Here is a 12,437-nt window from a genome sequence, read left to right on the forward strand (position 1 = left end):
CACGTTGTGTTTACCATCGCCTCGTTGTAAAGACAGGGATTGTAAGTGTATAGTTTAATTATAACAGTTATCATTTGATCTGCTGGCATCAAATATCATCGCTGAGCTGACAGGAATACTCATGAAGCAGTACAGTGTTGGCTACTGTATCTGAAAACTGTAAACATAATAGTTCCCAAATTGTTTACCTTTTCTTATCTGTCGTTGTTGGCTAACCATTTTTCCCTGTTTCTATCTCTCCTTGCAGCGTCCGGGGTGCTGATGCAGGAAACGGCATCCGTGTGTTCATGCCAGACATCGGCATGTTCGTGGCGGGCCTGGTCACGTGGCTACTGTGCCTGAGTCTGGAGGAGAAGCCGAAGGTGAAAGACAAATCACAGCAGCATGACGTCGAATGCGAGTCGGACAGTCAGGTGAGCTCATCATCTCTCTACAGACAAACTTCTGCCCCTGGCGTATCTGGATTTACAGGGGAACCCCACACTCCCAACACCTATACACACCCATATACCCTACCCTCGTAAATGTTGTACTCAGTACAGGCTAGGAACTCACTAAAGAGTAGTGACAAGACTAACAGAGCCCAAAGAAAGGAAATAATTTAAATTTTTATATATAAATACACTATATACAGTGGGGGAAAAAAGTATTTAGTCAGCCACCAATTGTGCAAGTTCTCCCACTTAAAAAGATGAGAGAGGCCTGTAATTTTCATCATAGGTACACTTCAACTATGACAGACAAAATGAGAAAAGAAAATCCAGAAAATCACATTGTAGGATTTTTAATTAATTTATTTGCAAATTATGGTGGAATCTGCTGACCTTGGTTGCAACACTCACTACTGAGTTCCAGACTGCCTTTGGAAGCAATGTCAGAACAAGATCTGTTAGTCGGGAGCTTCATGAAATGGGTTTTCATGGCCGAGCAGCCTAACACAAGCCTAAGATCACCATGCGCAATGCCAAGTGTCGGCTGGAGTGGTGTAAAGCTCGTCGGCATTGGACTCTTCACCATCTGGCAGACAGCCCGAATGCATAGTGCAAACTGTAAAGTTTGGTGGAGGAGGAATAATGGTCTGGGGCTGTTTTTCATGGTTCGGGCTAGGCCCCTTAGTTCCAGTGAAGGGAAATCTTAACACTACATCTTAAACTGATATTCTAGACGATTCTGTGCTTCCAACTTTGTGGCAACCGTGTGGGCAAGGCCCTTTCCTTTTTCAGCATGACAGTGCCCCCGTGCACAAAGCAAGGTCCATACAGACATGGTTTGTCCAGATCAGTGTTGAAGAACTTGACTGGCCTGCACAGAGCCCTGACCTTAACCCCATCGAACACCTTTGGGAGGAATTGGAATGCCGACTGCGAGCCAGGCCTAATCGCCCAACATCAGTACCCGACCTCTCTAATGCTCTTTTAGCTGAATGGAAGCAAGTCCGTACAGTAATGTTCCAACATCTAGTGGAAAGCCTTCCCAGAAGAGTGGAGGCTGTTAAAGCAGCAAAGGGGGAGACCAACTTCATATTAATTCCATTGATTTTGGAATGAGATATTCGACGAGCAGCATATACTTTTGGTCATGTAGTGTAGATGAATAAACCTACTCCAAAATCTCTGCTGTCCTCCATCTGTCCTTTTCTGATAAAAAATGATTTAATCAGTCCTTACGACTGAATTTATCTGGGCCTAGAGTAGAGAATTCCTGGGCCAGTTTGGTTACCACAACAGTAATGGGCGCTGGGCAAAAAGGTTCAATATCAGGAATATCTTTATCTATATATTGCCGGGTATATCTGACATTTTATTAGATCTTATTTTATATACGGAGCTACTGTAGGATATTCTTTGTAATGGGACACTTTCTAAGGATATCTAGTGAGTCAATATCCAGACATACCATGTATGATATACAGAGGGAATACAAAAATTATATGTCAATAAAAAATATATTGTACCCTGGAAGGATATTGACCTCATCCCGTCAGTTGAGGATGCCTGGTCATTCTTGAAAAGTTACTTCCTCACCATATTAGACAAGCATGCTCCGTTCAAAAAATGCAGAACCAAGAACAGATATAGCCCTTGGTTCACTCCAGACCTGACTGCCCTCGACCAGCACAAAAACATCCTGTGGCGAACTGCAATAGCATCGAAGAGCCCCCGCGATATGCAACTGTTCAGGGAAGTCAGGAACCAATACACGCAGTCAGTCAGGAAAGCAAAGGCCAGCTTTTTCAAGCAGAAATGTGCATCCTGTAGCTCTAACTCCAAAAAGTTCTGGGATACTGTAAAGTCCATGGAAAACAAGAGCACCTCCTCCCAGCTGCCCACTTCACTGAGGCTAGGTAACACGGTCCCAACTGATAAGTCCGTGATAATCGAAAACTTCAACAAACATTTCTCAATGGCTGGCCATGCCTTCCTCCTGGCGACTCCAACCTTGGCAAACAGCCCCGCCCCCCCGCTGCTACTCGCCCAAGCCTCCCCAGCTTCTCCTTTACCCATATCCAGATAGCAGATGTTCTGAAAGAGCTGGAAAACCTGGACCCATACAAATCAGCTGGGCTTGACAATCTGGACCCCCTATTTCTGAAACTGTCCGCCGCCATTGTCGCACCCCCTATTACCAGCCTGTTCAACCTCTCCTTCGTATCATCTGAGATCCCCATAGATTGGAAAGCTGCTGCGGTCCTCCCCCTCTTCAAAGGGGGAGACACCCTGGACCCAAACTGTTACAGACCTATATCCATCCTGCCCTGCCTATCTAAGGTCTTTGAAAGCCAAGTCAACAAACAGATCACTGACCATCTTGAATCCCACCGTACCTTCTCCGCTGTGCAATCCGGTTTCCGAGCCGGTCACGGGTGCACCTCAGCCACGCTCAAGGTACTAAACGATGTCATAACCGCCATCGATAAAAGACATTACTGTGCAGCCGTCTTCATCGACCTTCATCGTCAATCACCATATTCTTATCGGCAGACTCAGTAGCCTCGGTTTTTCTAATGACTGCCTTGCCTGGTTCACCAACTACTTTGCAGACAGAGTTCAGTGTGTCAAATCGGAGGGCATGTTGTCCGGTCCTCTGGCAGTCTCTATGGGGGTACCACAGGGTTCAATTCTCGGGCCGACTCTTTTCTCTGTATACATCAATGATGTTGCTCTTGCTGCGGGCGATTCCCTGATCCACCTCTATGCAGACGACACCATTCTGTATACTTCCGGCCCTTCCTTGGACACTGTGCTATCTAACCTCCAAACGAGCTTCAATGCCATACAACACTCCTTCCGTGGCCTCCAACTGCTCTTAAACGCTAGTAAAACCAAATGCATGCTTTTCAACCGTTCGCTGCCTGCACCCGCACGCCCGACTAGCATCACCACCCTGGACGGTTCCGACCTAGAATATGTGGACATCTATAAGTACCTAGGTGTCTGGCTAGACTGCAAACTCTCCTTCCAGACTCATATCAAACATCTCCAATCCAAAATCAAATCTAGAGTCGGCTTTCTATTCCGCAACAAAGCCTCCTTCACTCACGCCGCCAAACTTACCCTAGTAAAACTGACTATCCTACCGATCCTCGACTTCGGCGATGTCATCTACAAAATAGCCTCCAATACTCTACTCAGCAAACTGGATGCAGTTTATCACAGTGCCATCCGTTTTGTTACTAAAGCACCTTATACGACCCACCACTGCGACCTGTATGCCCTAGTCGGCTGGCCCTCGCTACATGTTCATCGTCAGACCCACTGGCTCCAGGTCATCTACAAGGCTATGCTAGGTAAAGTGCCGCCTTATCTCAGTTCACTGGTCACGATGGCTACACCCACCCGTAGCACGCGCTCCAGCAGGTGTATCTCACTGATCATCCCTAAAGCCAAAACCTCATTTGGACGCCTTTCCTTCCAGTTCTCTGCTGCCTGCGACTGGAACGAATTGCAAAAATCTCTGAAGTTGGAGACTTTTATCTCCCTCAACAACTTTAAAAATCTGCTATCCGAGCAGCTAACCGATCGCTGCAGCTGTACATAGTCCATCTGTAAACTACCCACCCAATTTACCTACCTCACCCCCCATACTGCTTTTATTTATTTACTTTTCTGCTCTTTTGCACACCAGTATCTCTTCTTGCACATGATCATCTGATGATTTATCACTCCAGTGTTAATCTGCTAAATTGTAATTACTCGATTTATTGCCTACCTCATGCCTTTTGCACACATTGTATATAGATTCTCTTTTTTTTCTACCATGTTATTGACTTGTTTATTGTTTACTCCATGTGTAACTCTGTGTTGTTGTCTGTTCACACTGCTATGCTTTATCTTGGCCAGGTCGCAGTTGCAAATGAGAACTTGTTCTCAACTAGCCTACCTGGTTAAATAAAGGTGAAATAAAAAATAAAAAATAAATATATAGATTTGATATTTGTTAATTTATTGAGCATGTGCTGAAAACTCAGAAATACAAATCATCCTTATTTTCAGAATATCAAAAAACATATCAAGATACGGATATGGACCTCAGCCAGAAGATGCATATCTGGACTCAATATAGCTTCCTATCTTGGAATGTGCTGAGAAAACACAGATATGCTATGCATACAGTCAGTATTGGTCAACACGAAGAGAGGAAATAGGATGTCACATATCTCAGGATATTGAATGAGTCCATATCCGGCCATCGGAAATGTCCATGTGTGGTATTCGGACTAAAATCATTATCATATAACAGTATGTCTTAAAGACACATCTGGATTCAGAAGTCGTCAGGATATGGTACATGGTACATGGTACATGGTACATGGTATTCTGTAGAATATCAAAAGTGTGTCATGTCAAGATATCCCCTGGTATCTTTATTTTATTCCCAGTGGGATGTGATCATAGGCAATCAATGAAAGGGGAACCTCCTTTACCTGTTGATCCCCAGTAAACCACCCAGAGACTTCAACACACACACAGTCTCCATTGCAATGCTCTCTCAGAGCCTAGAAAGCTGCGGTCCTCTTTTCAACTATCAAGTTTTATTAGTCATATGCACAGGATGCACATGGCATTTTTTAAATTTTTTTAAGTTACCTTTATTTAACAAAGCAAGTCAGTTAAGAACAAATTCTTATTTTCAATGACAGCCTAGGAACAGTGGGTTAACTGCATTGTTCAGGTGCAGAATGACAGATTTTTACCTTGTCAGCTTGGGGATTCAATCTTGCAACCTTTTGGTTACTAGTCCAACGCTCTGACCACTAGGCCACCTGCCACCCCTACATGGCATACACTGTCCAATGAAATGCTTATTTGCAGGTTCCTTCCTGACAATGCAACAACATAAGAAATAATAAAATATAAGAATTTGAACATAAAGTAAAGGGCTCAGTAGAACAAAATCTACATTTTAGCATAATTATAAAACAGGAAGACACAATTGATGTTTGCACATGTATCAGAGAAGGAGTGATTGGGGGGCAAGTGTTTAAATCGTGCAGTATTAGCAATAGTAAATAAGAGTCTGGTAGCAGCAGTTGTGATGTGTGTGTACTGGACCTTCTTCACCACCCGTTGGAGGGCCTTGTGGTTGGGGAAGGAGCAGTTCCCGTACTAGGCCGAGATGCAACTGGTCAGGACGCTCTCGATTCCTTCGTCGATTCCTTCATCCGCCATAGGAAGTAGAGACGCTGTTGCACCCTCTTGACAACAGTGGTGGTGTTGTTGGTCCATGTCAAGTCATCTGTGATGTGGACGATCAGGAACTTCAAACTCGTGACTCTCTCTGCTGCAGTCCTGTTGATGTGGATCGTGGGCGTGTTCCCTCCTCTGCTTCCTGGAGTCAACAATCAACTCCTTTGTTTTGCTGACATTGAGGTAGAGGTTGGTGTCCTGGCACCACAATGCCAGTTCACTCACCCCCCCCCCCCCCCCCTATAGGCTGACTCGTCATTGTTGGTGGTCGTCAGCAAACTTGATGATGGGAGTTGGTGTCTTGCAAAGCCACGCAGTTGTGGGTGAACAGGGGGGACAGCAGACGGCTGATGACACACCCCTGTGTTCAGTGTGAGAGTCAGTGTGGAGGAGGGGGCATAGCTATAGGCTATAGCTCCTATGGCTGCTCTGCTCCTATAGTCCACTTGCCGATGAATTAGACCCCACAGTTTAGGGAGTGTAATAAGTGGAACACATTACTGTCTGGATGAACACCAAACAGCCATCATTTGTGTGCGTGTGTGTGTTTGTGCGTGTGTGTTTGTGCACCCGTGTGTGCATGCATGCACCCGTGTGTGCGTGCGTGTGTGTTTGTGCACCCGTGTGTGCATGCGTGCGTCCGTGTGTGCATGCGCGCGTGCGTGTGCATGTGCGAGTGTGTGTGCGTGTGCAATTTTTTTTCTAGGACTTTTCCCTCTCTCTTTCCCTCTCTGTCAAATCAAATCAAATTATATTTGTCACATGCGCCGAATACAACAGGTGTAGACCTTACAGTGAAATGCTTACTTACAAGCCCTTAATCAACAATGCTTTAAGAAGTTTTAAGAAAAAAAGAAAAAGTAAAAAATTGGAAATAGAAAATAAAAGTAACAAATAATGAAACAGCAGCAGTAAAATAACAATAACAAGGCTATATACAGGTGGTACCGGTACAGAGTCAATGTGCTGGGGCAACGGTTAGTCATGGTAATTGAGGTAATATGTACATGTAGGTAGAGTTAAAGTGACTGCATAGATAATAAACCGAGAGTAGCAGCAGCTTAAAAGAGGTGTCTGGGTAGGCCTTTGATTAGCTGTTCAGGAGTCTTATGGCTGTCTCATCGCTGTCGGTGATCAGGCCTACCACTGTTGTGTCATCGGCAAACTTGATGATGGTGTTGGAGTCGTGCCTGGCCGTGCAGTCATGAGAGAACAGGGAGTACAGGAGGGGACTGAGCATGCACCGCTGAGGGGCCCCTGAGGATCAGCGTGGCGGATGTGTTCTTACCTACCCTTACCACTTGGGGGCGGCCCGTCAGGAAGTCCAGGATCCAGTTGCAGAGGGAGGTGTTCAGTCCCAGGGTCCTTAGCTTAGTGAGGAGCTTTGAGAGCACTATGGTGTTGAACGCTGAGCTGTAGTCAATGAATAGCATTCTCACGTAGGTGTTCCTTTTGTCTAGGTGGGAAAGGGCAGAGCTTCTCTCCCTCGGGACCCGCTCTGGAAGCAAATCTGGCAACCGCTTCTCTGCAGACCTGGTAACCCACAGGCTACAACGCGTATGTAGGCCTTGAAGAAATGCCTCAGAGACGAGATAGCCGTTAGTGAGAGCGAACGAGAAACGAGAGGATGGGGATTGGTTAGGGTCAGCTGATAAAATGCGCACCAGCTTTCTTGAAAGGGGTTTAGGTTGGGTCTCTAGACAGGTTGTATAGAGATTTCGTTTGGCAGCCGAACAGGAAATTGTCAGGCTTGGTCATATTACCCAAAGCGATTGTGGATTTGTCTCTGTTCATTATGTTTTGTAGCGGATGACTGGATTTGTTGCAGGGTCATTCCAACTTTAGTTACCGTATAAATGGGTCATTCCAGCTTGGGTTACCGTATAAAAGCACCTGGCACCTACTACCATACTACATTCAAAGGCACTTAAATATTTTGTCTTGCCCATTCACCCTCTAAATGGAACACTTACACAATCCATGTCTCAATTGTCTAAAGGCTTAAAAATCCTTATTTAACCTGTCTCCCCTTCATCTACACTGATTGAAGTGGATTTAACAAGTGACATCAATAAGGGATCATCGCTTTCACCTGGATTTACCTGGTCAGTCTATGTCATGGTGTTCGTAATGACTTGTACACTCAGTGTTGACTGCGATACAAGATTCTAAATCTAGATGACTATGTGCTTTTATGAACGATAGTCACTAGAACCAAGTTACTGATCAGTCTGAATGAATCCTTCTGCAGGGGATGTTATACCTTCCCATTTGACTTGATATACCCAATTATTAATGCAGTAAAAATGTAAAGTGTGTAATCTTCTTGTAACCATTTTAGGGCATTGAGTTCAGTCCTTGTAAATGTTATGGGAACTTGATCACTTGATTCAATTTAAGAGCCTCTCGTTCCAATCAAAATACCGACATGCTTATTTGTTCCCTATTCCCTCTTGCATTACACAACATGTATGACATCAGTTTAAAGCGTTCCTGCTTGGTGAAAGTTGGAAAGCGATATGTAAAAAACATTTGCAGTGCGAAGGAAAAACCGTGAGTTAAAAACTTTATTTGTCAAAACAAAAATGTTGGTCTCCACCGAGCGGTTCTCCACGCTTGTGTGACTCCGTTGCGCTCGTTGGCTTTAACTTTAGTACCGCCTTCCACAATGCCTGGATTGATCCCACTCCCACAGCTCCCAGACCCCTTCGCTTGACCTTCGTTATGTGCCCCGTTCCCTGCAACTCTACAGTGTTTTTCTGCCCACCTGTGCATCCTGTTGGTGGCGCTGTTTATTCAGCCATGTGGCTCAGACCAGTGTTTGCAAAATAACTCTCGCTTTTATTTCTCCCCCTCTGGTTCATAGACCCGGTCTAGTTTTCTCCCCCTCTGTTTCATAGACCCGGTCTAGTTTTCTCCCCCTCTGTTTCATAGACCCGGTCTAGTTTTCTCCCCCTCTGTTTCATAGACCCGGTCTAGTTTTCTCCCCCTCTTTCATAGACCCGGTCTAGTTTTCTCCCCCTCTGTTTCATAGACCCGGTCTAGTTTTCTCCCCCTCTGTTTCATAGACCCGGTCTAGTTTTCTCCCCCTCTGTTTCATAGACCCGGTCTAGTTTTCTCCCCCTCTGTTTCATAGACCCGGTCTAGTTTTCTCCCCCTCTGTTTCATAGACCCGGTCTAGTTTTCTCCCCCTCTGTTTCATAGACCCGGTCTAGTTTTCTCCCCCTCTGTTTCATAGACCCGGTCTAGTTTTCTCCCCCTCTGTTTCATAGACCCGGTCTAGTTTTCTCCCCCTCTGTTTCATAGACCCGGTCTAGTTTTCTCCCCCTCTGTTTCATAGACCCGGTCTAGTTTTCTCCCCCTCTGTTTCATAGACCCGGTCTAGTTTTCTCCCCCTCTGTTTCATAGACCCGGTCTAGTTTTCTCCCCCTTTGTTTCATAGACCCGGTCTAGTTTTCTCCCCCTCTGTTTCATAGACCCGGTCTAATTTTCTCCCCCTCTGTTTCATAGACCCGGTCTAGTTTTCTCCCCCTCTGTTTCATAGACCCGGTCTAGTTTTCTCCCCCTCTGTTTCGTAGACGGTCTAGTTTTCTCCCCCTCTGTTTCATAGACCCAGTCTAGTTTTCTCCCCCTCTGTTTCATAGACCCAGTCTAGTTTTCTCCCCCTCTGGTTCATAGACCCAGTCTAGTTTTCTCCCCCTCTGGTTCAATCAATCAGACCCACGTTTATTGGTGTATAGGTGGCCTGCTTTGACACCAGCCTGAGTTATGTGGTGGCAGGGTAAATTACAGTCACCACATGTATGGGATGCCTCTGAGACCATGACAGTGACAGATAAGGCTCCAGACTGAATGACAACATTAACAATGAATTAATGTCCACTGCCTAATATATTTTCTCTAAGTGGAGTGTGTGGTTTGTGTTATGTCTGACTGTCTGACTCTGTGACAGAAAAGCATTACCTGCTCTGCTCCCAATGTTGGGCTCCTGTATCCATGGGCACAGCTCTCTCTCTCTATCTATCTCTAAATGTTACATGGAAATAGCTGTTCTATCATTCAGCTTACAGTTGCAGCCAATGTGCGGTGTTTGGGGAAAAAACTTGCAGGGCTTTACATTAACCTGTATATCCACTTGTCCTTCAGACAATGCAAAGAACCACTTTACAAAATAAAATGCATTATTATTCCCATACCATTATTACAGAGAATCAGACAAATTATGCTACCTTCTGCCTATTGGCTACTTAGCTTATTCAAGCCTGTCTCAAAACACAACACCTCCCCTTTAAGACAAAAAAAGCTCTTTAGCTGACTCACTTTTCAAAGATGTCCAGAAATCTATATGTTTTGTGCTCTTGTAGGAAGCAATCACTCCCCTATTGCTGACTACAAATGATCTATAACTAGACGAATAACTCACTAACTAGCAAAGGATATGAACCATATGTGCACACATGGCTACATGCAGGTCTCGCTTTAATCTCTAAACAAGCGCATCTACTCATGACCGCTCAAGCTGTAAACACAGTCCAGTTCAAAGTAAATTGCACAGATCCGTATATGGCAATGGTCTATTTGCATATACAGTAGGCCTACTGCAGCTCCTCTTTCACACCAGCTGCCAAACTAACCCTGATTCAGATGGCCATCCTACCCATGCTAGATTACGGAGATGTAATTTACAGATCGGCAGGTAAGGGTGCTCTCGAGCGGCTAGATGTTTTTTATGCTCCAATGCTCCTTATTGGACACATTACTGCATGTATGTAGTGTTGTTGTGTCTCTCTTCATGTAGTGTTGTGGTGTCTCTCTCTATGTAGTGTAGTGGTGTCTCTCTTTATGTAGTGTTGTGGTGACTCTCTTTATGTAGTGTTGTAGTCTCTCTTTATGTAGTGTTGTGGTGTATCTCTTTATGTAGTGTTATGGTGTCTCTCTTTATGTAGTGTTGTGGTGACTCTCTTTATGTAGTGTTGTGGTGTCTCTCTTTATGTAGTGTTGTGGCATCTCTCTTTATGTAGTGTTGTGGTGTCTCTCTTTATGTAGTGTTGTGGTGTCTTTATGTAGTGTAGTGGTGTCTCTCTTTATGTAGTGTTGTGGTGTCTCTCTTCATGTAGTGTTGTAGTCTCTCTTTATGTAGTGTTGTAGTCTCTCTTTATGTAGTGTTGTGGTGTATCTCTTTATGTAGTGTTATGGTGTCTCTCTTTATGTAGTGTTGTGGTGACTCTCTTTATGTAGTGTTGTGGTGTCTCTCTTTATGTAGTGTAGTGGTGTCTCCCTTTATGTAGTGTTATGGTGTCTCCCTTTATGTAGTGTTATGGTGTCTCTCTTTATGTAGTGTTATGGAGTCTTTAGGTAGTGTTGTGGAGTCTCTATGTATGTAGTGTTATGGTGTCTCTCTTTTCGTGATGTGTGTTTTGTCCTATGTTTTTTTTAATTTTTTTTTTATCCCAGCTACCGTCCCTGCAGGAGTCCTTTTTGCCTAGGGGTAGGCCGTCATTTTAAAGAAGAATTTGTTCTTAACTGACTTACCGAGTTAAATAACGGTTAAATAAAGAAATGTTTACCATTTCTTTTTTTTAACTGGTAATGCCACACCGGTCTGTGTAGAGTACGGGCTGTGTAGAGTACGGGCTGGGTAGAGTACGGGCTGGGTAGAGTACGGGCTGGGTAGAGTACGGGCTGGGTAGAGTACGGGCTGGGTAGAGTACGGGCTGGGTAGAGTACGGGCTGGGTAGAGTACGGGCTGGGTAGAGTACGGGCTGGGTAGAGTACGGGCTGGGTAGAGTACGGGCTGGGTAGAGTACGGGCTGTGTAGAGTACGGGCTGGGTAGAGTACGGGCTGGGTAGAGTACGGGCTGTGTAGAGTACGGGCTGGGTAGAGTACGGGCTGGGTAGAGTACGGGCTGTGTAGAGTACGGGCTGGGTAGAGTACGGGCTGGGTAGAGTACGGGCTGGGTAGAGTACGGGCTGGGTAGTACATGTCAATGCAATAGAATCCTACTCCGATGCTTTCTGCCTTCAACAAAATCTCTTGCTTAGTTCGTTTTGTTTCTCTATTTTGCATTGAACTTGGATAATATTGTTTTCATTCGATCACATTTGCCACATTAAAGGGAAATGTTGACAGTGTTAACAGGGAAAAACACTAGAACAGAGGTCACCAACCTTTTCTGAGTCAAGATCACTTTCTGAGTCAAGATCACTTTCTGAGTCAAGATCACTTTCTGAGTCAAGATGCATGCAGAGATAAACCCCTCAGATTACTCCGATGAACAGAGAAAGTGAAATATTCCTTGATATTAAAAAAGACCCAAGCCGCTAATAATAACACAAGCCTACAGAGACACTTTCCTACTAATTAATTTCTGCTGCACTGCTTGTTGTAGCGCTGAGTGGAAATAGGAAGAACGCACATTTTATGGCTTATAAAAGTGTTGAATACAAAGTATTGACAATACTGAGTAAGAACTTAAACAGCAGCTCTTTGCTGTATTTGTTGACAGTCTCTCTAGTCATGGTTTTAAATTGTTTTAAAATCTCACAGTATCAACTTTGCTGTAGCTTTCTTTTATGCCTGCTAGTTACTGCAGAAATGGTCATCTGAGCCATCCGATTGGCCAGCGGTAGACCTTCAAACACATAAAATGGTACAAAAATGCAACAGTTCGCCTACCCGGCACGCAGGGCAGCTGAATTGGCTGCACCTACCACCAACAGCCTGAGACTGATAGAAAACAAATAGGAACA

General features: G+C 44.7%; 1 protein-coding gene across 1 annotated transcript in view; it reads left to right on the top strand.

Moving 5' to 3' along the window:
- The window catches only part of LOC129823055 (piezo-type mechanosensitive ion channel component 2-like), a 196,054-nt gene that overhangs the window by 99,610 nt on the left and 84,007 nt on the right, over positions 1-12,437 (top strand). Inside the window, exon 5 of the mRNA XM_055881739.1 lies at positions 248-413. Coding sequence (XP_055737714.1) covers positions 248-413 — 166 coding nt within the window. The remainder of the gene's footprint in view (positions 1-247; positions 414-12,437) is intronic.

The sequence above is a fragment of the Salvelinus fontinalis genome, chromosome 25 (genome assembly GCF_029448725.1).
Source record: "Salvelinus fontinalis isolate EN_2023a chromosome 25, ASM2944872v1, whole genome shotgun sequence".
Taxonomy (NCBI): domain Eukaryota; kingdom Metazoa; phylum Chordata; class Actinopteri; order Salmoniformes; family Salmonidae; genus Salvelinus; species Salvelinus fontinalis.